The sequence below is a fragment of the Mytilus edulis genome, chromosome 13 (assembly GCF_963676685.1).
Source record: "Mytilus edulis chromosome 13, xbMytEdul2.2, whole genome shotgun sequence".
Classification (NCBI taxonomy): domain Eukaryota; kingdom Metazoa; phylum Mollusca; class Bivalvia; order Mytilida; family Mytilidae; genus Mytilus; species Mytilus edulis.
In genome coordinates, this window is record NC_092356.1 from 18,454,644 (window position 1) to 18,479,919 (window position 25,276).

A 25,276-nucleotide genomic window follows, 5' to 3' on the forward strand; every position below is an offset into this window, starting at 1 on the left:
TCAAGGTGTCGACCCATATTATCAACGCTCTCAACACTTTACTTTACCAGGAGCAACTTTCGACAATTAATGACTCGTCGGTGATGCTTCAGTATTAAATACAACAATTTTATAATAAAGTGTAGAAAATTTATTTCATCATTATAAATAAAAATGTATAGTATACGACAAACGTAAAACACACAGAAACACATTAACTTGCAGTTTAAAAATCTACAGGACTGCGGGTTATATTATTTTTTGCAAGCGGAAATGATGTTTAACCAGTTACGTCATTAGTGGAATTTCCATTACTTCGCAATGTTTGTAGAAATTGAGGCGTTTTTGTGTACTTTTTAAGAATATAACCCACATTCGTATAGATTCTTAAATAGTAAAACTTCATTTAAATATAAAAAGTGCAAATATTTATCACATGTAAATATAAAAAAATATATATCACAGTATGAATGGCAACGAATAATATTTCTCTCATGTTTTAAACAAATAAAAAAAGTATATCACAGTTTGAATAACAACAAATAAAAACAACAGTCATTCAATTTAGTAGTTTATGTACAACAATCGTCCACATATGGCACATGGTCAGCCCTGTAAAGAGAATATACTGGTGATAATCATTTTATAAAATTTATGGATAACCATTTCAAATACATGCATCTTTCTTATTTTTTTCTTGTTTTTTTCAGATTCTGAGAATCTATTTCTGTTCTAGTGATAACAGTTTTAATAAGTAATACAGAAACTGCCTTCTAACTTCAACGGGTTGATTTGTTCAACTATTTATAAACTTCGATATCTGGCTATTCTTTTTTATATGTATATCTTCTTGGTCTCTCACTTTAAACGATAAATCAAAACTTTTGTAAATACATAGTGTGCCAATCAATACCTCAGGAATAGATTATCTTAGCTTTTTTTGGCAAAACTTGTAGGAATTTTTTGGTCCTCAATGCTCTTCAACTACGTACTTGATTTGGCCTTTTTAACATTTTTTTATTCGAGCCTCACTGATGAGTCTTTTGTAGTCGAAACGCGAGTCTGACGTAAATGTAAAATTTCAATCCTGGTATCTATGATGAGTTTATATAGACAATAACTGTTAAGTGTCTTCAAATATCAGCTGTATTTGTACGAGGCTAGGAAACAGGGTGTATGCGAGCTTATAGCGAGCTACTACACCTGTTTCGAGCCGAGTACAAATACAGCTGATATTTAAAGACACTAAATAGTTATTGTCTTTATCCTGCAATAATTCTGTATACTGTTTGTGATTTGAAAGACACAAACACTAACATATATAGTATTTATTTTCGATTTTTAATCCCTTGAGGCCCGCGTAGTAATATCAAAATCACACATTACGCTGAACATGCTGAAGACGGGTTCGCAAAAAAAGAATCTCGAATTGTCAACAATAATACATCGCTCAAGGTGAATAATTATCTATTTTAACACAACAACTAATTTCAACAGTAAAAACAAATAACAAAACATTGCCAAATTTGAAACAGAAGTGGACGAGTTGTCCTACGCTTCAGGCTTAACATTCACTAAACATGCATGCTGAAATTGACATGGTTGATTTTGTAACGCAATCATACACATTCAAGTTTTGAAATCGACAATTGTCATCGTCATTGGAATGCAAATGGAATACACATTCTGAGGTCACACAGGTTCAAACAATACTCAGTCCGGCAGTGGGCGGAGCTTTAAAGCGATATCTGTATAGTATACAGATACAGCATAGCGATATTTGTAGGGCTGTATCTGTATAGTAGGACACCCAATTGCAGGATAAATAGCTATTAAAGCTATTCAATTGGGGATTTCGGTGTTATATACGTATGATTGATTATGAATGTGTTGAGTTTATTTTTTGAATAACTACACTGACATGTCAATACATTTTCCTGAGTCGACAAAAGGAAGTTATTTGCCCCAATATGAACCTTTATATTATCAATCATTATGTTATGTGACGTTATTGAAACAATATTAATATAGTGTCAGAGACTTACAAAGTATATTACCCGTTCATAAGTCATTATCTTTTATTCAATCGGACAGCTAGACCAAATATGTCTTCATGTAGTCTGTTCTCTTCCTGCAATTAGAAACAATTTAAAAAAAACAATGTATTGATTGATTATTTGTGTTAAACGTCACTGTCAGCACACTTAAAAGGGGGTTAAGATATATCAATTCATGAAAAACAAAAAATTACATGTGCAAGTTAAACACCTAAAGCAAAGAGAACGGCGCCATTACTTATGCTTTTCATCTAATAACCAATTTCTATTAATAATATCAGTTAACTGTCTTCATAATTTAGAATGTAACATATCAGAGAGAGAGCAAACAATGAAATCAATTATGAATATATATATTCTCACCTTCATTGTATCCATGTACTGATCCACCTGAGAATCAGATAGCCTGCCTATAGTTTGAATCACATATCGTAGCATCTGTTTAACGTCAGACGCCATCTGAATACTGCCACAAATATAGAAATGTCCATTTTCTTTTACAACCAATCTGAATACATCTGTCGCATTTCTTTGGATCAAATCTTGAACATATGTCTGAAATATTACACAATTATGAAACATTATATAAGGTACATGTCCAATGTTTATCTTACCTCCTATATATTTCAATGAATATCTTTGGCTAAAAGAAACTGAGTGACTATTTCATATTGGGTTAGTAGGCGGAGTTCAAAAGGCGTTACCTACGAATAAGAAAAAACATTCAAATAAGATTTTTTTGTTTTTGTTTCAAATAATAAAATATGGTAAGCATTTATTCATTATGTGGTTTATCTATTGAAAAGAACAGAATATTAACATTGAAAAGAGATACAAGGGACCATTTCGTTGCTTTATATTGACCCCCACAAATTATTCTTGCTCCGGTAAAATGAGGATTTGTGTATATTTCTAACCTCTAACATGAAATCAAACAGGCCTAGAAAAATATTGCACGTACTCTATTTCTATTTCTATTTATGTTTATGGGTAATGAAGACGTTAGTATTTTTATGATATCATAACAACAGTTAGTATGAAAAGCCTTTATGCTGTTGAGAACCAATGAATTGGTTATTTTTTTTTGTCTTTTTTGCTATTTGGTGTGTGTTTATTTTTTTCTTTTTTTTTTTTTTTCTTTTCTGTAATTTGATTAATTTAAACATTTATAGTATGTTGAAATTAAATATGAGAATTTTGTTCAGATAGGTGAACCTGAATTTTAAAGCTAATGCTCCCTTGAGTAAGATCTATCAATACAATGTTATTTAATGTAAAACCTTGTTTTATATATTTTAGTTGATATACCCTTCCCTGACAACAGTATGAAATATGCAAAAAAAAGCATTGCCTGTACAAATTTCAATGTTAAACATATGCATAATCAGTGCAATACTCTACATTAGTCAGGCGTATAAAGGCATATAAATCGATAAAGAGGAAACAAATCCGGATTAAAAACATAAACCGAGGGAAACACATAAGAGGAATGTGTCAGTTGTTTTAAAATCGTTCCGTAGATTGATAAAGTATTGCGTTAACGTTTTTTCCGTTTTCATGAACTTCCTTCTTTTTGAATTTACCTTGGAGTTCTTTACTTTTGATATGCTTTTTAGAATTAATTTACAAACATATCATGCCCTTATAAATAAAGAGTTTAAATGTCTAAGATTTGCTTGTGGGTATTTTTTATTTGATCTAAGGATAACAATATTCATTAGAGATATCAGGTTTATACACCAGACGCGCGTTTCATATACAAAAGACTCATCAGTGACGCTCAGACCAAAATTTAAAAGGCCAAATAAAAGCTAGTCAGACATAACAGCAATGTAAACATATTATAAAATATCAGCTAATAGTATTACTGAATTTCATACCTTTTTCATTCCTTGCTCACGAGAATATGCAAAGTAACATCTGGTCAAAATGCCCTCATTTTCGCATTGCTGTAGTTCATTTTTGAAGATATTGTCTGCTATCGTGTGTCGACAACCAAAATATAAATACGATTCACCAAAAGAGATCCTTTGTCGATCTAAAAAGATATATAAAAAAGAAGATGTGATATAATTGCAAATAAGACAACACTCCACAAGAGACCAACATACGGCCTTCAACAACGAGCATAGCCCACACCGCATAGTCAGCTATAAAATGCCCCGAAATGACAATGTGCAACAATTCAAACGAGAAAACTAATGGCCTTATCTATGTACAAAAAAGAACGAAAAACGTAACACATACGTTTTCCCACTAACGGACACTTTTTGTTCCCGAAAAAAAACCATGGGTTTTTTAATTCCTAGAAATGGGAGCAGAAAGTCTTCTCAATTCAAGTGTCACTGAATTGTTCTGACAGGAGACACAAAAAGAGAAGAGAGACGCAGCTAAAGTCAACAACAACATCCTCTTTTCCAATATATAAACGGTAAGATATTTGTATCATTACCGGAATTCCTTATGTTATAATATTTAAAAAGTATGTTCTAGATTATCATATGTTTGATATTTGTTTGTTCTAAAGTTTTACAAATAATCATTGCTGTTTTGTTTCTTTCGTTTTATCATATATCTAAAACATATTTTTCGGCTTATACGTAAGTAACCTTTTAATAACTTAACAATGATATACATGAATTTGAATTATACAACAAGCATACAGATCTTAAAACAAGCATTTGAAATGACGTTTTAAAAAGTAAAACGTTTTCTGATAAAAACAAAGGCAAACCAAATTCAATGGTTTCATCTTTAAATGATTAACAGTAAACATATAACTAGATAAGAATACATACTTCGAGATGCGAGTTCTATGTTAATTTTACGCTGCATCCAGAAACTTCTAAATGGTGCTATTCCTGTACCAGGACCGACCATTATAATTGGAACTTTCGTGTCACTTGGAAGATGAAACAGTGGTGCCCTGCATTAAATATGAAAACTGTCAATGATTACAGGAGCTAATATGATCATATATAAAATGCAACTCAGTTACCAACATTTTTGTATGGTACGTAAAGTTCATACATGTGCAAATCTGATGATGGTTTACTTATTACTACAAAAAATGTTGTTCGTAATGGAACTCTTGTTTCTCGGATTTGTTTTTGCTTAATCGAGATATGACTATTGAACAACAGAATACTACTTTTGCAATTATTTATTGTATGGTTAACATTAATTTATTCTGTGAAAAATTATACACGGAATTTTCAGGTACACTCATAATAACCCGTTAGGACACACAACCCATGCTTCCGGAGTAGCTTTAATCAGATACACAAAAGACCAAAAAATATCATCTGCTTTGATGGCATTATTTGCCAAATGTTTTTTTCAATCAATATTCAGGCATATCTTGCAGGTGTTTCATTTAGTCAAGTTATACCTTAGTTCTACTGCATATTTACTCGTATATGTAAATATGTGATGGAACGATTGATTTGTTATTACGTCAATATTTTTCGAAGAGTAATAATATGTTTCTGATATAATATTTTCAATGGATAACGCTACCATTTCATTGTGTAGTGTACCTGTTTGTATAAACAATAAGCTTGACAGTACGCTACTATATCATATAATAGTTATCAAAAGTACCAGGATAATAATTTTATACGCCAGACGCGCGTTTCGTCTACATAAGACTCATCAGTGACGCTCAGATCAAAATAGTTAAAAAGCCAAATAAATACAAAGTTGAAGAGCATTGAGGATCCAAAATTCCAAAAAGTTATGCCAAATACGGCTAAGGTAATCTACTCCTGGGGTAGGAAAATCCTTAGTATTTCGAAAAATTCAAAGTTTTGTAAACAGAAAATTTATAAAAATTACCATATAATTGCTATTCATGTCAACACCGAAGTGCTGACTACTGGGCGGGTGATACCCTCGGGGACGAAACGTCCACCAGCAGTGGCATCGACCCAGTGGTGTAAATAGTTATCAAAAGTACCAGGATTATAATTTTATACGCCAGACGCGCGTTTCGTCTACATAAGACTCATCATCATCTAGGGATACCTATGCAGAAGCTATATAAACTTGTCATTATATACTCACGATCTAACTGAACAATAGATATCCTGACCAACAGGTAAAGTGTTTAACCAATTACTGCAAACACCTTTATGTTGTCTTCCATCTGTAAATGACAACACATATGATTGATTATATAATGTAGAATGAATAGTTTACTAAAAGAGTTTTGCCAGCTCTGAAGGAGACGGAGGCCTAACATGGCCATTGAAACATTGTAAAATTCTTAAAACGTTTCAAGACTATGTTGGTTCGGTTGATTTATTAAGGTAGCACAATACAAAGATTTTTTTACTTCCAATTACTAACCTTTAAAATGCTGTAACTTTCTTATGAATGCATAGAAAATAATAAAAGAAATATATATAGATAAACAAAAGATTAATCTTTTAAATGGTTTCAATATTTTTATTATACAATCATTATGTAATCAATTATTATGTTATTAGTGGCAAAATCTGGGTCAGTTCACTTGAATGAATTTAGCTCAATCATCTCTTAAACTATACAGAAAATTTTTACGAAATCTTAATCAACACATCATGGGCTTGAAAATGGTGTCTCAAATTGTCCTTATGGTATTCCATTCTCTCATAAATCTCACATTAGTGTAAACATCCTATCCACATAAAAGAAGATAATGTTTTATTAGGTGTAAAATTTGTTCTATACATTCTATCTGAAATCTGAGACACCTTTTGTAGATAATGGCCATACGAACAACATATAATAAAATCAACCCTCTAGGGATACCTATGCAGAAGCTAATTTCATTTGAAAGTGGAAATTTGGTAAAAAATATTTTGGACACAGTTAACATTATAATTGGTTACATAATTGTTGCATAATGATAACATTGCATTAATTTGAAAGAGTAATCTGTTAGCTATCCAAAACTACCACGTTTATAGATTGTTAAGCATTTTTAAGAAAGTTACAGCATTTTAAAACTTGGGAGTTGGAGTTATAAAATCTTTGTATTGTGCTACCTTAAATAAAGTTAATCATTATTTATTAAAATCAGACAGACTATGTGTTGGCGCTTTATTCTCTATTGTGTGACATGATAAAAGTTTGAAGCCAATTATAAAAGAATTAGGGTACACTTATAAAAATATGAATAATGATATCTGACAGAATTATTTCCTGTGAGTATATAAAAAAAGACAGAGGTATAACGGTAAACATGTTAATGGCTAAATTGTGTAGAAAAAACAACAACGCATTTGCTAGTCCCTTACCTGGCGTCTGATATTCTACAACAGCGACTGTCACATGGACTTCGCCTGGTGCTGCGTCTAATGCAGAACTTATACTGTAATAACGAGGTAGAAGGAGTGGAAGTTGTGATATGAGGAAGGCAGGGGTCACTTGCAGCGATGGATAATCTCTCAGTAGGTCGAGGATATTTGGTATTCCATGACTTTTCCAGTCTTCATAGGCGCTTGTGTTCTACAATTATGAAAAGGCAGGATGAGTCGTGAACCAAAGCTATAATAACACGTTCCGTGAGAGCGGAAAGATAATGAATCATTTTTATGGTATTGTATAGCAGCAACATACGTTAAAGGATTCAGAAGAATTGTTCATTTTCATTGTTTAAACATGTAAAAAATAAAAGAATGCTTTATTTTCCTCAATCAAATGACGAACTTTCAACATTGTATTCAGACTATGTGTGACTACTCTCTCACCTCTGCAATGCGTTTGATTCGTTGCTTGTCCTCTTGTCTTGTTGCTAGGCCAGAGAGAATACTAAGAAATTCCTGGGATGGAGGTGTCGTGATGTCGAGATATCTACTCAGCAAGTCTTTTAATGAACATGGCGGGAATCGTCCATAATCATCCCAATAGTTTTGATTTCCTACAAAGTGATGTATAAATGGTTTAACCATGTCAATAATAATCAAAAGCCTGATTGGGGTTTCTGTTTGAAATGAAGTAAATAAATTTAATTTACATTTTATCAAATCATACAATGTACACATAACAGCTAAAACAGAATAGTGATTCAACTGGGCTTTCTTGCTTTAAATTCATCACGAACGCTCATGTTAATACCAATACATAAATTAAAAGCCAATTTCGTACATATTTTTCAATGTTTGATGAATGATATTACTTGAATGAAACATGAAATATGGAAAGTCAGAAACGTCAGAATAACTTTTAAGTTTATGGAGATAATAAGAAGTTTACCATAGTTTTGCAATGATTTTTTTTTCTCATCCCTTTTCTTTTCAGATACAATGAACAAAGTCTGAGTGTAAACTCTTTAAATACTCTAAAAAAAACTCACCCATTTGACTGCCTTTGTCATCCTCAGAGGTATTATATTGTAATTGTATTAAATCACTAGCTGTGACGTCCTTTAAATGTTTTATAATGCCATTTACAAGATCTGGTTGATTGTTTGAGAACAACAACGCGTGGTCTCCTGGACTGTATCGCATCGCATCATTGTTATCTCTAATGTCTATCCTAGCTAGAATTGTCTGCGGACTTCAAATTAAATAAACAGACATCCCATTATTTGTTAAATATTTTGTTTGGTATTCAGTATTATAACTTCTTATGCAATTTATATGTAACATTTTTTTTCATTGACTAAAAGTTTCTATCAAAGATGGGTCACTAGTAAAACTACATTTCAGACAATCAAATCTCAAATTGACGGTGGCAAAGAATATTCATGATATTATTTCTGTAACTATAATTAAGTTGTTATATCTCAGATTTAAAAGTCATAAAAGTTGAACTTTTGAAATAATACATTTTATTCGACAAATTCGTCTCGTGATATTAAGCAAAGTGAAAATGACTCGAACTGTTTTTGCATTTAAAAAATAAAAGACATTAATAATACAATGAATCAACAAATAAAACAACTTAAACTTCCGCTTGATTTTACCTATAATGTCTGTCTCCTAGATTAACTCTTTCTTTGAGTCTACATTTGGACACGTTCTTTCCATACACCTTGGACAGCTCTAAAAAACAAATTAAAGAGTTATGAACATTATAAGATATTAAACCAAAGTTATATATTATTGATGTAGGGTATTCAGCGGCCATATGGCAAAAATGGCGGAACATACCTATGTTTCTCAATGTGACCATTTCAAATGCGAAACTTTCTGCTTCAATGATGATTTATATCTTTTGATAGATCGGCCCCCTTAAAAATCAGTAAATGTCCATTTTAGCATATTCATATATATAATTCATCCATTATCATGTGTTTATATGTCTTAATTCTACTATGTCTTTAAAACCACATTAGATACGTTCATGTCTGTTCTATTTGAGTGATTCTGATTGAGATACTAATTATAAAAAGGACATATCCAAACCTTGTGATAACGACAAACGTTTGCTCCTTGGTATATCTATTACTCGGAATCTTTCAGGGCGCCATGTCATATCTGATTTTGCCAAAACATCGGCGGCGTCATTTAAGCCCTGTTTGTTTCCAACTTTGAAATGACTGCACGAAACCTGAAAGAAAATTGACATTTAGCGAAAATTCTTATTATATCTCTGATGCATTTTTACAATATCCACGTGAAATTATACCTTCTGTTCTACGAATTTATCATAAATAACAATGTTTAAAGGTATTTTCATAGTTAATCAATTTTCATATCCATATGAATTACTGACTACGGTTGCTATGTAAACGATAAGTTTCGAACAAGCGACAATTGAATATATCTTTAAGGAAGAACATTATTGTAAAGTAAGTATTCACTTGGTACATTGTATATGTACTTCACTGAAAAGGAATGACTATTCAAAGTTGCACATACGCCGTTTTGTGTTATTTATAATCTATCTAAAAAATTAATTGGATTATACGATTTGCATCTTCAATATAAGGATGGTGTATTTTTTATATAAGATGTGTTTTAATTTTTTTTTATACCCTTTCTAGATTACACTGAAAATGTCATTTATCAATAAACCTACCTGATATACATTCTTTGCCCAGTCTCTAAAAGATATTTCTTGACCAGAAAGTTCGTCACCTTCACCAATAGCATGAATTCTTGAGGCTCCTAAAGTTTCCATCGTTTTGTCTATGAAATGTCCGAATTCACAAAATTTCGGATATGCTCTGGAACCAAGACCAAAAACTGAAAATTTCAGATGTCCTAACCCAGCATTTCTTCCGTTCATAGAATTACCATTTTGATAAGTGATGTTCCGACTAGCCACAGCAGGATGCATGCCACTGAAAACAAAGACAAAGTGCTTTATAATATGCATTGTTTTTGTTTTAATGATTCGCATAACTTCCAATGGGTTTTATTACAATTATATTTAAACCGAGAACTAAAAACAATTTATTGATAACAAAGGCATTATTTTATTCTGTGGTGTCAATGTGAATGAACGACATTAAATGAAAAATAAAACATTACTTCTCGATATCTATATTTCGGATATTACTCTATTTCGAGAGATGTTGCTGAGTATTTATTTACCAAAATAGCTAAACCGACTCTGTATATTTTTTCTTGATATTCCATTTGTGTCTGCCAATTGCTTAAAAAATGAAGAGAAAAAAAAAACATTATTTAAACCTGATCTTTTTGATGAAAACGTGTTTAAATCTCCTAAGGATAATGCATTAGATAAATTGCTTTTTGGAAGTGTCCCTGTGTTTGAGGACGTCCTGAAATTTTTTTTGAATGGCATACCCTAGTATCATTCATTAATACTTATGTGTGGATGGTTTTGGCATGAGTTCTTCACGAAATATAACTTACTTTTTTTGTGATGACCTGTCTCTAGCCGTTGGCAGTGCTTTAGCAAAAGTCTATAAAAACAAATATTAAAACTATTGAACGATTTTTAAAGAATTTATACTTTGCATACATTTTGAGATAATCATTAATGTTTGCTGTAATGGTTTATCAAAAATCATATGTAGTTAGGTATACTTTATAACAATGTAACACATTTATCCAAGGCACGAACCATCTTTTTGTTGCTTTTCTTCTTATGTCTATCTTACTCTGTGTGTATTATAGTTCAACAATAAATGTTATCAAATGTATTGAAATCAAAAACAATAACATAAAAAAGAACAGTTTTTATACACTTGTTTGTCGAAGATTACCTTTCCATTTTCTGGAGGATCCCCATTTCCAAATGTACTTGCAACGAACAAAACCAACTGTTCTGATCTCAATTCTTCCAGTACATTGTAATTTTCCACTTTCAACATCTAAAAAATGACATTTATTGAAAAGGTGGATGAATATTTCTTGCTTGTAAACAATGTGTGTACATACTTCCCTTTAAAGCTAGACTTTAAGTATGACATGTTGTATATGTTTGTCATAATTTCTGCGGGAGGCGTCAGTTGATACTGTTTTGTGTATACTATCGCTATTTGTTCGATTTCTTTTATTGGTTTTGTGTATACTATCCCTTAAATTTCATACAATTTCTGTATGAAATATCTTGAACAAGTTGCTCGTATTTATGTGACACTTAAAAAAAACTTGAATAGAAATTTGCATAATACAGAGCTTTGCAAAGGGGGTCTTTAATTTTTGAGTAGATTCTACTTATACACCAACATCCATTCGATGAGGGGAAACATAATATATATTATATTGATGGAAAACTAGACAAACAAACATAATTTAATCGGATAACAGCAGTTTTTCACAAATGTGTGCCGTAAATGATTAGTATGCATAAACTTCAAATAATTAAAGGTCTCGATATAATTTATATGGCATATGTTTACGTACCCTAGAATTAAACGTTTGTCTGAATATTTTGTGCAAAGTAGTGGCAAACTTCTCTGCTTTACCCGTCTCTGTAGCAAACAATATGGTACACTTTATTCTTTTGGAAAGAGCTTTCGTCATCAAAGCTGTCCATGCAGACACAGCCCTAAAGGAAAAAATATTGATAAATGTAAGATGTGAAGCATTAAAAACACTTATCCCGTCATATTATCTATCAGATTTTTTTTGTCTGTATGTTTAAAATCCAAGGTTGAATATAGTGGTCATAGATTTAACAATATTGTCAAAAACAGTAGATTGTCATATTGCAAAACTGCAGGTATTAATGAAACATATTGAAGAGAATTAAAAAAAAATGCAGGATAATATTATTTTTATTACGTATAACCCTAGATCTATAGGATTCTTGATGCTCTATATATTGTCCTCAGTATGATATTAGGTGAACTACTGTATGTTTGGCGTTTTTTTTTAGTTACAACCAATTAACTGAAAATTACTGAAAATTACTTTTATTTGTGGGAACCAATTTTCGTGGTTTTAGCAAAAGCAATACATTCGAAGGTTCTTAAAATTCGTGGAATTTATCTAATTCAATTAAAAGAGAGAAAAAATCGGGCGAAGATTTTGAAGTCATCAGAAATGGGAATATGACAGTTCTTGTCCATTCGTTTTTGATACGTTTTGTTATTTGATTTTGCCATGTGATTATGGACTTTCCGAATTGATTTTCCTCTAAGTTTAGTATTTTTGTGATTTTACTTTTTATAGAAAACGTGTTCTTGAAAATAAGTAACTGTACTTTTATATTGATTTGATGGACATTGCAACATAAGGTGATCCGTTCCTTGTCACTTACTTGTTAATCTTTCATTTATGAAAACATTCATTAAATAGTTGATAGAATAATTGCTTTCAGATATAAGCAATGCTTACAAAGTATCTAGATTGAATGATATTTCAAAGTACATTTTAAAAGGTAACATACGTGAATTCAGAAGTAGTGGCACTAACATGACTAATTAACCTACGATCAACAGATAAACGATCATCAAAGATATTAATTGGGCCAAAAATATGTCATAGAAAGAAAACGATAAAATAAACAAGTACTTCAAATAAACTTTGAATTGTAGAATTCAATTCTTTGAAAATTAAAAAAGCTAGATCAATATGATGTTTCTTTTTCGTATGAGAATCTGCCTCTCATCGATAAAAAATATAGTTTTTGTTAGAATTGAATAGTTTAAAGTCAGACAATTCAGGTTTCTTTAAGGATTAAATGAGTAAAATCCTCTGTTAAGTTTAAAATAGATGGTCATTATAGTTTTGCTAATATTCTATGAGTTTTCTAGATTCAATCAGCAATGCCCGTATCGATGAAGTCAAACCGTCATTGGGATCTTTCCATCTATGTCTTGATTTAGACAACAGTTGTAATGTTTCATAGGACACTGAAATTCAAGGATAACGCCAATCCACGAAAACCACGAAAGTTGCTACCCCCCCCCCCCCCCCCCCCCCCCGGTATTATCACAGAATCGGATTTGGATGTCCCCTTGATAGCACCTTTTTCACAATTATGTTACCTTGCAATAGTCTTGAACCTTAGTTTTTGGTTACGTTTCTTTGTTCTGTTTCCATTCTTCTTCAAACCGTAAGTTTTCCATAATTCATCCTGTTGGACAGTTCAAAATATTAATAGTAACATCTTACTCAAAATCTCCGTTTTATCGTTACATTATAATAGAATTGAGAATGGAAATGGGGAATGTGCCAAAGAGACAACAACCCGACCACAGAAAAAAAACAACAGCAGAAGGTCACCAACAGGTCTTCAATGTAGCGAGAAATTCCCGCACCCGGAGGCGTCCTTCAGCTGGTCCCTAAAGAATTCATAAGAATTCAAAGAATATCCTTGAACTTGAGATTTTGAATTTGTACCACATCATGTTTTTGCCATGACGTGAATGCGCCAACATCAGTCATGCCAATTTGCGAAATTTTATTTAATTCATAATTTTACCTTTTAACAAGCATTTTTTTCTTCTTTTCTTGTTTTGTATTAGAACATGAATTTCTTTTTTCTATTAATTTCTTGGAACCCAAGAAATTCATTTATGTGTACCGTATCGCAATAAAGATCCAAATGCAATCATCACAGTGTTTTCACGGGTTACGTCAGTATTTTTGGAACATGGTATATCAAAGTGTAAACAAAGCAAAAACACTCTATCTTGCAAATCCTATTCAAGTATTAGTCTAAATTAAAATCATATAAAAATTTATGATGTCATAATGAGATGAAACCGTAATTTTTCAAATTCATTGGAAGATTATTTATTCTTACCTGGTATTCGTATGATGGCTTCAGCTTGAACAAGGTCATCTCTTGATGAAACACAGGCGTCAAACTGCCACTGATTGGTGGCACTAACCACACCCAGTCTGCAGGGCATCCTCCACGTTGTCTGTACTCTTGGTGCATGAAGGTCATAAATTGCTCTGATGCTGTGTGTTGGTCAACTAGGGTGCAACCGATTGTCTTTAATTAAAATAATAAGATAATAAGTTAGTAATTTTATAATAAAACAGAAAGAAATTGTTCAATATAATGAATAATAAAATGTATTCCTGCTGTGTAAAATATATTTTTCCATTGAATAATTATGGATGAAGAATACCAATAATATTCCTATTCCACTGAACCAGTACACATTTTGTTTACTCGCTGTGTTTACCCATTATAATAGTGGCTTTCGGCTGCTTTCTGCCATTTGGTCGGGTTGTTGTCTCTCTGATACATGCCCCATTTCCATTCTGAATTCTGTATCCACATCCCCATTTCTCTATTATGTATTCATCTGACGCTTCGAGTAAGTCAAATATTCAATATAATGAATATTGAAATAATCCTGGTGTTGTTAAATGAATTTCCCAAATGGCTCTCGATTAAATATGATAATGTATGAAGAGTGCCAAATGGATTTATATAGTAACAAAAGTTCATTATAATATACCTGAAAACTATGAAGAACTGCAATATTTGTTTCAACTGCGGCATTATCTTTCCATGCCGCTGGATTGCTTTTTGTGTCCAGTCCAAGGGCTTCTGCTATTTCCTAAAATATTTGAAGACAATTGACGTTATGTTTACTACATATTGTACATTCAAAAATGTTTGTGATGTTGAGGCACAAATTGAGATTTTAATTTCGTGAAATGTTGATAAAAAAAACAATGGAAAACAATTTTGATATCTCAGATTTTTGTTTTGCAACATTGGCAATTACAGAAACATTGATTACCTTTCTTAATAAAAAGATAGAAATTGGAACTAAAGATAGACATGCGACACTGGATGGACAAGAGTTCATAACATACTGTACATGATACTCTGTTCAAAAGGATAGATTATCAACTCTACATAAAAACAAACGGAAACGGGATTAAGACATTTCAATTCAGTACCAGCACCTTTATTGCTGCTTATGACTTGTTAACTCAATCGAATAAACGTTAATCATAATTTCAGCAAAACTTTCTTTTCAATGTGTTTGATTTGGTACTATATATCGATTCTAACTATTCCATGTGTTAAAACGCAAAATATATAAAAAAAAATCCGTTTATCCTTATAATTGAATTTTAGAATTTCGTTTTTCAAAACAAAACTTATTATAGATACAACGCTTTAGCCAGATGCGCGTGTTGTCTAAACAAGACTTGTGATTGGCTCTCGAAGTAAATGCTTGAGAACCAAACCAAAAACGAAGTTTAGGGGTATTGTCGTTTATATTTACGGATAATCCTAGTCCAAGAAATTTAATATAGCCATTTGACCAAGGGGTATAGAACTCAGATTTTAACTAAATAATATTTTACCTCTATTAGATTATAACGTTGTTTATCACAGAAGTCTCTGCAAGCTATTTCAGTACTCATGTACCAACCATTGAATGGAGATGCCGTGAATTCTAACCCACCACAATCGAATTTCATATTAGATACAGCTGGAATGCAAAACCATTTCAAACCAAGTTCGTTGAATTTTGGATATCTGTAGGTGAAAATGAATATTTTGAAAATTTCATTCATCGGACATTACAAAATTTTCCCTTGAAAATGTTAAGAAATAAAATGAAGAAATAATTAACTAAAACTGATGTAATAAAAAAAAACGTTAGGTATGATTTTATAAACAGAACTTTATTTTAACTATTTCAGAAAAAAGGTATTCTCCGAATTTTTTGTGTGTTGATTTTTGGATGTTGGTGTTCCATTTGTGCAGAATGAACGTTCATTCTAGTAGATAATTGTCTACCCAAAGCTGAATTGACTCTTTATCAGCGTTTGTCGGTAAAAAGAGAAATGAAACGTGGTATATTTATAAGGGATTATAGGTTATTTGTCAATAAAAATTACTCTAACGAAAAAAATAACAACAGTACTGGTACACGGCAATATACTCTTTTTAACAATATGTCTAAACAATATGTGAAGCTCATATAATGTGTTTTTCTGGGGTTTTTTTGTTTTTGTTTTAAGACTTATTTGTTTTCAATGTCAGAATAAAAATTACTTTGGGTGTTTTATTGCAACCTGCATTATCAATTCTGAAGGTATTTCAAACCACTCGGGAGCACCTCCATTTGCCTGTACAATTATTGGAAGAACATCAAATCTACCGTTTGGTCCTTTCCAACCCATCTTTGTAACGGTCTGAAATTTAATAGAAAAAACATACTTAGTATAAAAATGTAGCCATGTCAATAAATATTATGCTAAATCTCATTTCCGTGTAAGAAATATTTTCTAAATCTTTGTGTACCAAACGCCCTAAAACAATTCTATATCTACCCTGATTTCTACACAAATACATATAATCTTCACTTTACACATGTCTACATTTATATTGCATATTAATTGATATGTGATCATTTTTGTCCTTTTGTAAAATGAATTATAATTTTGTTATGTTGAAATTTATATCATGTTAAGATCATGTTAAGCTTCAGGGAAAACGGTAGTATTTCATTTTTCCAGCATAAGGTTGGCCTTTTGTGTACCCAAGGCAGGTGAAGGAAGTCAAATTAGGAGCGCTGTGATTGGATGTAAGGGTACAATATTTTTTTTATTTATCTATGAATAACTGCAGTGTGTTTATTTACAATATAAATTTTAAAACCTATTGAAATATTTTTTAGAGAATTATTCGAAAAGACTTGCAAAATTTCATAAATTTGGTGCAAAATGACGGTGGGCATGGATAACATAAACAAGCTCCGTTGGCAGTTGGTCATGATACTATTTGGCTTTAACTTTTAAAACAGAGTAATAAAGTACTAACACAACATATAACTGTTTAATCAAGGTTTTTATCTTTAAAAGTGGTAAATTTAGAAAATGTTAACATTGTCGCCTATGGCAGAATAAATAGCACCGTTTTCCCTTCAAGTCATTACATATATATTTTAATAAAAAGAAAAATATGTATAAATACCGGGATACCGTAAAACTATTGACTATCTAACAGATATGTCAAAAAGACTAAACATATATTTGCCTCTACAAATAATAATGTTATTCAACGTGATAATAAGTGTTATCATTTTATAAAATATCATTTAAATTTATGTTCACCAGGACCATTATTATCAATTTAGATATAAAAGAAAACACTTTCAAATGCGGTGAATACAGTATATGTTTTACTTTTTATTAAAGAAGTTGTTTGATTATCTGACCTTTCAAAGGTAGGGTAGTACATTAGTACGTTATCTTTGTACTTTACGGGTAGCTTTTGTCGATAATACTATCGTATACCAGTCATGATAACATAGATAAATATGCGGAAGTTAGACCTACTTTACAACTTACTTTTAAAATAAACATTGAAATACTATTTAAATTCACTTGATAACCTGAAGATAATCTTTATTTAAAGTACTAAATTTGGGACAAGCAGTTGTAGATATAATGATCATTCGAATCAATATAAATGATATGAATTATTTAAACAACCCAACACATATCATTTAATTTGCACGGTTAGCAAATAATCAACCGGATTCTAAATTTTGATTTTAAAAGACTAAACGTATAGATAATAAAATGTGTAAGCGTATTTATACTTAATGTATTGATATGTGCCAATGCACAACTGTTGCGTTATCGATAGCTGGTAATGCGTTCCTACTTGAAAGTCAACTTAAGTTCAAGGTTATTTTCTTTTGGTTTTTGAGTCTCAAAATACCTTTTAGGTAAATAACAACAATGAAAGTTCGCTGTTAACAACTATTAGTGCAACGAACATCTGAAGTTGTTAAAAAAAAAAAAAAAAAATAATAAACAACAACTCTTAAAGTTCTTTCGACTTCAATTTGAAGATTGGTAAATAACAACAATTACAGTTCGCTGTTCACAACTATTAGTGCAACGAACATCTGAAGTTGTTAAAAAGAAAAGAGAAAAGAATAATAAACAACAACTCTTAAAGTTCTTTCGATTTCAATTTGAAGATTGTTAAGTAAGAGTTGATATGTTGTCGTACGAATGATTACACTACATTCACTCTTCACATTTTCAATTAAGACACAATTGTTTATATTTAATTCCTTAAATATTTGAAATCTTCTTTGTCTATATATTACTTCCGTTTATTTTCATTATAAAATAGAAATATACTAATACAAAATATCGGAAAGATTTTCTGAACACCTGAAAATCAACATTTACGGGCCTATTAACCTTTTCAAATGAAAAAAAAATTACACTTATATTCCTTCCTAGAATATTTGAAACCATGGATATTTATTTGTATATATGTCATTAAATAATTCGTCTTTATAACTCAAAGCATTTTTCTCACCTCCGTAAAATCAACATTTATAGGATCCCCTATAACGGAACCATCAGCCTGTTTATATCCGGCATAACTAATCAACTGTTGGTTCCATACTCGGTAGTCATGGTTTTCATCTGTTCTTTGTTTAAATATAGTGATCGCGGACCTAAAAGGTGATGAAATAATATTAAAGTTGCTAAATTAAGTATTTTGAAGTGGAAAAATTAAACAATAATAGCCAATATACTATTCACTAAGCTGTAATAAATCGTAAAATGTGGCAGTATAGTATTCAAACAGTTGATGGCTATACAAACTGACAAAGCAAACGTTAACAACCGGCAGAATAAGTGAAAAACAACTATCATCTTAATAACTTGGTAAGGCTTGTTTCGGAAATATTTTATCATTTTCGAGGAATGAATTCATTTTTTCAGTTACTTTAACATGTTTTAAAACAAATCAAGTAAGTATATTTAATAAAAAAAAATATATATATATATATAAAAGATTTTCTGTTTGAAGATTATTTACAACGCACTATATTTTCTATTTCTATAATAATTTTCCACAACGTAACTTGAGCTTATTTCTGTCTTTTTCATGCATTCTGAAATATTTTTTCAAATGTAGTTTATTCATTTTCTTTATGGTGCAGTATGTATTATTACCTGATTTTACCGTTGTTTGTTGCATACTTGATATGCCGACAAATAGCTTCAAACATTCCTCGTCCGGTCCTTTCCTTGCGAGCATCAAATATCTGATTTCATGGGAAAAGAAAAGTGAATAGATTGAAACCAGATATGATGTTTAATGACGGGATATGATGGTCGAACAGGGGGAAAATGTTACAAACAATGATTTTAATAATAGATGGCTGTTTACTGTCCAGTAATAAATTATATGTATATTTAGACTGATACAAACAATGGATATGTTTTATCAAAGCAACTGGGGTTTTTTTATTTGAAAAATTGCTCTTTTTTATTTACTTTTGAGTACATCTTAGATTGGATAAAAACACATGAACACCACAATAAAATTTATACATTTGGTGATAAAAAGCTTAACAAAAGCAGCTCTGAATTTGTTGGGTTTTTTTTCATTTTTGCTTGGGTACAGTTCTTCTTAAAATATATAAATGTTAACAACTGAATAAATCCAAATATTTTCTTTGAATAGCGGAATTTAAACATTATAAGATTGATAATCTTGTCGTATCTGTTTATGATTCTTAAATGATTCAAATTTATACATTTCTTTATGATTATTGCAAACTTGAAATAGATCTTGGAAATTTAATTTACGTTAATAAACACGTATTTGTTAATACTTAATTCGTTGGAACTCACTTGTAGATTAGCCCATTGAATCCTTCCAATACACCTTGGTGCATTTCTCCATGCTTGTTTTGATCCAAACTCTAGCTCATCAACAGTCAACTCATATGTCCCTGTTTTATTTACGGACGACACAACATTGTCCCATCTTTTTCGATGTTCGGGTGAATCATTGCTATAACAAATTACATGTAGTGACTTATATGGAGGATAAGTGTTTGAGTGTATTGAAAGTAACGAGTATATAAAAGAAAATCAATAATTACGACCAATTTGGACAGAACACTACCGGGATCCATCACAAAACAGACTTGAAACATCAACGAACAAAATATTGTCCAGATAGTCTAACTTGACAACGGAACAACATGCTTTGGAGTCCCATTTGCCTCTCTATATTTAGTAAACGTAAAAAAGCACAATAAAAACAAGAACATCACTTACGTGAACAAGCAAAAAAATTGATTGATAAAGGAATGTATCTCCCTCATGCAAAGCTCTGATTCCTTTCACGGATTTGGCTATACTTTTTGAACCTTTTGGATTATAGCTCTTCATCTTTTATATAAGCTTCGGATTTTAAATATTTTGGCCACGAGCATCACTGAAGATATGTATTGTCGAAATGCGCATCTGGTGCAAGAAAATTGATACCGTTAATTTTATTTTTATTAATGTGTAACGACACTATCAACACTATACTGCTATTTCGTTTCACTTTTTATTTGTGAAGGAAGCTGGAATGTAGAAAGGAAAGGTGACAATCTTAGAGAGACAAAGGGACAATCTTATTCAATTTTGATTGGAATTGCATTCACCTGTCACGTGTGTGATTTTAGCTGAGAACCTCGGTATTGGCAGGCTAGTGATACAATATTTCAATTACTTAGACCACTCAGCCAACGAGGCTACTAACAAGAATATAAAACATAGTGCATATATAAAAAAAAATATAACAAATTGTTACTCGCTATTGTATTATAGTACTCTTGCTTTAGTTGAAAAGGCAAATAGTTGGAAAAAATAAGAACAATATGTAAAAGTATTTGACAAATGAAATCAAAATTAATATTAAAATGCTGCAAGCCTTTGACAATCTTATTTAGACAAAAACATCAACAAAGAACCCGACTAGATGGCACAACTTGGTACAGGCACTCATTGTTGTAGGATTCAAAGTTTAAATGCGCACAAATGTCTCCTATTGACTTGTCTAGACTATATGTCATAAGACTAAAACAACCAATAGGATATAGCCAGTCCAACTAACGAAAGGAAATATATATACAAAAATATTTTTTTTTTAATAAAATGTATTAAATTGAATATATCGGTATAAAATAAACTTTTAATCGGTATTTTTAATATCATACAGCAAATAAGAATACTGGATTTCAATAATATACATAGTGATAATCAGGTATTATAGTTCTATATTTTACTGAATATTATCAAAAGAAAAAGACTGATTGGTGGCCTTTTGGCTTTTTCCCCATTTTGTTCGGCTTTGCGTTTTTGACATATTCCCTGATTTCATTCTCAATTTTATATACTACATTTCTTGTTTTTCAAAGTGAAAATGATAAAAGTTACTAGATATATTCATTTATTCAATAAAAATAAATATAAAGATATAAATTACCAAAAAATAAAATACGTGTATTGTTAAGCCTTTAATAAGACAAGTTATTTTTTCCAAAAATATAAAAGTTATTAATTGTGTTTACCTTGAGTTTGTTGTTCATCAAAATCAGCGAAATGTTTAAATTTTATTCCTGATAAATTACCTTTTAAGGCCTGTGTAATACTGTTGAAAAAAATCTTTCGCTTGTTCCAGTAATTCCTCTTTTGAACGATGGACATTTGGATTTGTAAGTGTGCCGTACAACGATCCTAGGCACTGATGTCCACAAGATATGTTCTAAAATAAGAAAGCTTAAATTGAATCGAAAGAAGATCAATAATAGCTGAGGCATCGTTAGTTTATATATATGTTAACATTCGACAACCCTCACATTCAATGTAAACTTACAGTTAAAAGTAGCGTATAAAAAGCATATTGATTATATTTTCCTGTTTAAATCGCCTGATGTCTTTTCTCTTTCTCTTATTTCGCTGTCTCATTGAAATTTACCGTCTATTCATATTTGATAATATTAAATCATCCTGTCTCAATATTGTGTAATATAATCGACATGTTTGTGTCATTATGTAATCGAACTATTAGATATCCATTACTCAAAAAGAAAGGGTTTACCAGTACAAGTCTCTGTTTGGCAAATTTTCCAAAGCAAGTATCAAGCTATAGTCTATCATTTAATTTTTTGTATTTTAAATTATTTGTCATTTTTCACTTAAAAATCAAGCGCACACTTGCACGGATCACATACAATAGGATTGAATTGATGTAAAATGGACACCATTTCATCATGTTCACGTGCTCGGGTAGGACAAAGAAGGAGGCTGGAGAATTTTTTGCTGATTTTCAAAATTTGACTATACAAAGTTATTTATTTTCATTTGTGATCAGTCCAGAATTTTTATTTTCAAAATCCTCATACACGTCCATATCCGCTCCCCCACCTCGAGCCCCCAAAAATTAAAATTACATCACTTTAAAAAAAAATTATTCATGTTTCACTTTGTTACATACTATTATTTTTTATTGTAAACTTTACCAAGAAAGTTTGTGCGGCCTTCGCTTTTCTGACTTAGATTATTATCAGGAACACTTAAATCATAAACATTGATGTTCAAAGATTTATAAAATATTTTAAATACTGAAATCCCATACGACAAAACGGTAGGTGAAACGAAAAATTCATTCGGCAGAAAGTCCGGTTTAGACAAAGCAAATAAATAGTAATTCTTATGAACTAGGTATACCTTCAAATGCATGTTCTTAACTAAGCTAAACAGTAAAATCACAAAAATACTGAACTCCGAGGAAAATTCAATCGGAAAGTCCCTAATCACATGGCAAAATCAAATGACAAAACACATCAAACGAATGGACGACAACATTCATATTCCTGACTTGGTATCGCACGATTGGCAATTTTCATGATAATTCCTTTAAGTGAATTACCAGTCAAAACGTTATCAATATCCAAACGTATAAGGCGAATTAACTGACAATGCTATGGAAAAAGCGACAAAAAGACATAAATAAGAAACCAGCTTTACACAAATGAAAACATAGAAAACTAAAACATGATCAATATGAATCATGATTCCTTTAAATGAATTACCAGTCTAAAGGTTATCAATATACAAACATATAAAGCGAATAACTGACAATGCAATGACAAAAGGGACAAAAAGACATAAATAAGAAACCAGCTTTACACAAATGACAACATAGAAAACTAAAACATGATCAATATGAATCATGATTCCTTTAAATGAAGTACCAGTCAAAACGTTATCAATATACATTTTTGTACAAACGCATAAGGCGAATTAATTGACAATGCCATGACAAAAGGGACAAAAAGACATAAATAAGAAACCAGCTTTACACCAATGAAAACATAGAAAACTAAAACATGATTCCTACTGTACTACGGGATAAATCAAAGGCGGAATATAATTCGATATATTCAAACGCAAAGAATTTAATCCTAGAGATACCAAAATAATTTAATTTTGGATGTAACACGTGTTTTGATTGGCTGACATTATTTTATTATCAGCCCATATACATACTTTAGTCATGTGACCGTGATGTAATCAACGTTTTTTCGTGGTTTTCTATGGTTTAAAATGGAAGTTAGATTTAAATTATAAGAAATAACTGTAATATTTTTTCTGTCTATTCGAAATAGCATAAAAAATGTGGTGCACACTGTTAAATAACCCGCTACGCAAATATTTAAATCCTAGATATACCAAAATATTTAAATAACAACTCTTTGAGCTTTTTGCTTTGTTTTCGACAAAAGCTGTATGTAATAGCTTTTTCGTCTACAAGTGAAAGCAAACTTCAATAATTTTTTATTTTCTACTTTAGTAGAATTAATTATCGAAAAGGAAAACATAAAAAGTTTAAACCTTGAGGACACTTAATGGTTATATACCAAAAACAATTCTACAAATATCATTTTGTCATCATAAAAAAAACAAATTAAAAAAACGTTTTTTATCATTCACTTTTGGACGAGAGTACAACCTTTATAAGAACAAATATTTGATTTGGAACGAGAATGATTTAACCTATGAATGTTTTAATGACCAAATTAACCACTTGTGTTTTAGTTGGATCCTACTGGAATTTGTTAACACGCCAATTTATCTATAGATGTCTTTCCTACCTCTATGACTTTACTTTGTAGAGTGTCTGTCAACACAGTATCTTTATCTGAAAAGTTTTTAAGTTTTACTGGAGCGTTATTGACTGGTTGTTCCTTCTTCTGTTCCTTCTTACTTCTCTCTTTTTCTTTAATTTCGGTTCTTTTATCATGTTTATGCGATGAATGGTGTTCACTAAGATCCGTTTTCTCGTACCCGTCATGTCGAACTATTCGATTGTTAATTCTCGTGTTTGGTACATGTTCAAATGAAGATACATGATTCATGGACATTCGATAGTTATTCTCTGGACTACTGTACAGTGGAGCCATGCCATGTTGTTTTCTAATGGCAGCTAATACTCTCTGGTCAAATGTTTCGTATCTATTTGTAGAGACTGTCAAGCCATTTCTTTGTCGTAAAATTCTTTGGTTCACTTGTGGTAAGTGGACAGGCACGTTTTCTTTTCTGCTTCTTGACTTGTCTTTGTTTTCGTAGTATCTCTCGTCTTTCCGACCATGTTTTGAAAAATTTCGTCCACCTGTAAAGTCCATTCTGAAATATTTTTTTTAAAAAGAAACAAATTTATTTTGTCTTCCTTTTTTATTCATTTTAATCATACCAAAGACGTATGAAGACATTTTTAATGTTTCTGTCTATTTATACAGCATGAACATGCAAGGGGCGTTACCAATGTTGAATTATTGGTGTGTTTCCTTGGCGTTAGGGTTCATTCTCTAATAGAAATGCATATACTGGTAAAATCCTGTTTATATTTTTAATTTGATATGTAAATTTGTTATAATCCTTATGCCTACTTAAGCTGTTAAACGTCATGGAAAAAAATCACTTAATTTCCTCTCTATTAGACAAATTACGTATAAATGATTAAAACAAAAGGCGTTACCTACTTTAAAACGGTTTAAATTCCAACATTGCATGTTGTTTCTG

The 25,276-nt window shown here is 31.0% G+C and overlaps 1 protein-coding gene across 1 annotated transcript; it reads right to left on the minus strand.

Annotated features, from left to right (window-relative positions):
* Window positions 1–117: 117 nt before the first annotated feature.
* Window positions 118–24,941, minus strand: LOC139499940 (nitric oxide synthase, inducible-like). Its single transcript, XM_071288603.1, has 25 exons — window positions 24,349–24,941; window positions 21,823–21,956; window positions 20,048–20,210; window positions 19,364–19,455; window positions 18,717–18,858; window positions 16,428–16,567; window positions 15,731–15,905; window positions 14,866–14,967; window positions 14,196–14,390; window positions 13,435–13,523; window positions 11,846–11,990; window positions 11,203–11,310; window positions 10,850–10,899; window positions 10,047–10,311; window positions 9,431–9,575; window positions 8,989–9,067; window positions 8,377–8,579; window positions 7,772–7,941; window positions 7,319–7,529; window positions 6,102–6,183; window positions 4,835–4,962; window positions 3,917–4,074; window positions 2,400–2,591; window positions 2,025–2,110; window positions 118–591 (listed from the first exon to the last, which is right to left on the minus strand). Exons 1-24 carry the CDS (start codon window positions 24,877–24,879, stop codon window positions 2,051–2,053), a joined length of 3,759 nt encoding a protein of 1,252 aa, XP_071144704.1. The 5' UTR covers window positions 24,880–24,941; the 3' UTR covers window positions 118–591; window positions 2,025–2,050.
* Between the last annotated feature and the right edge of the window lie 335 nt (window positions 24,942–25,276).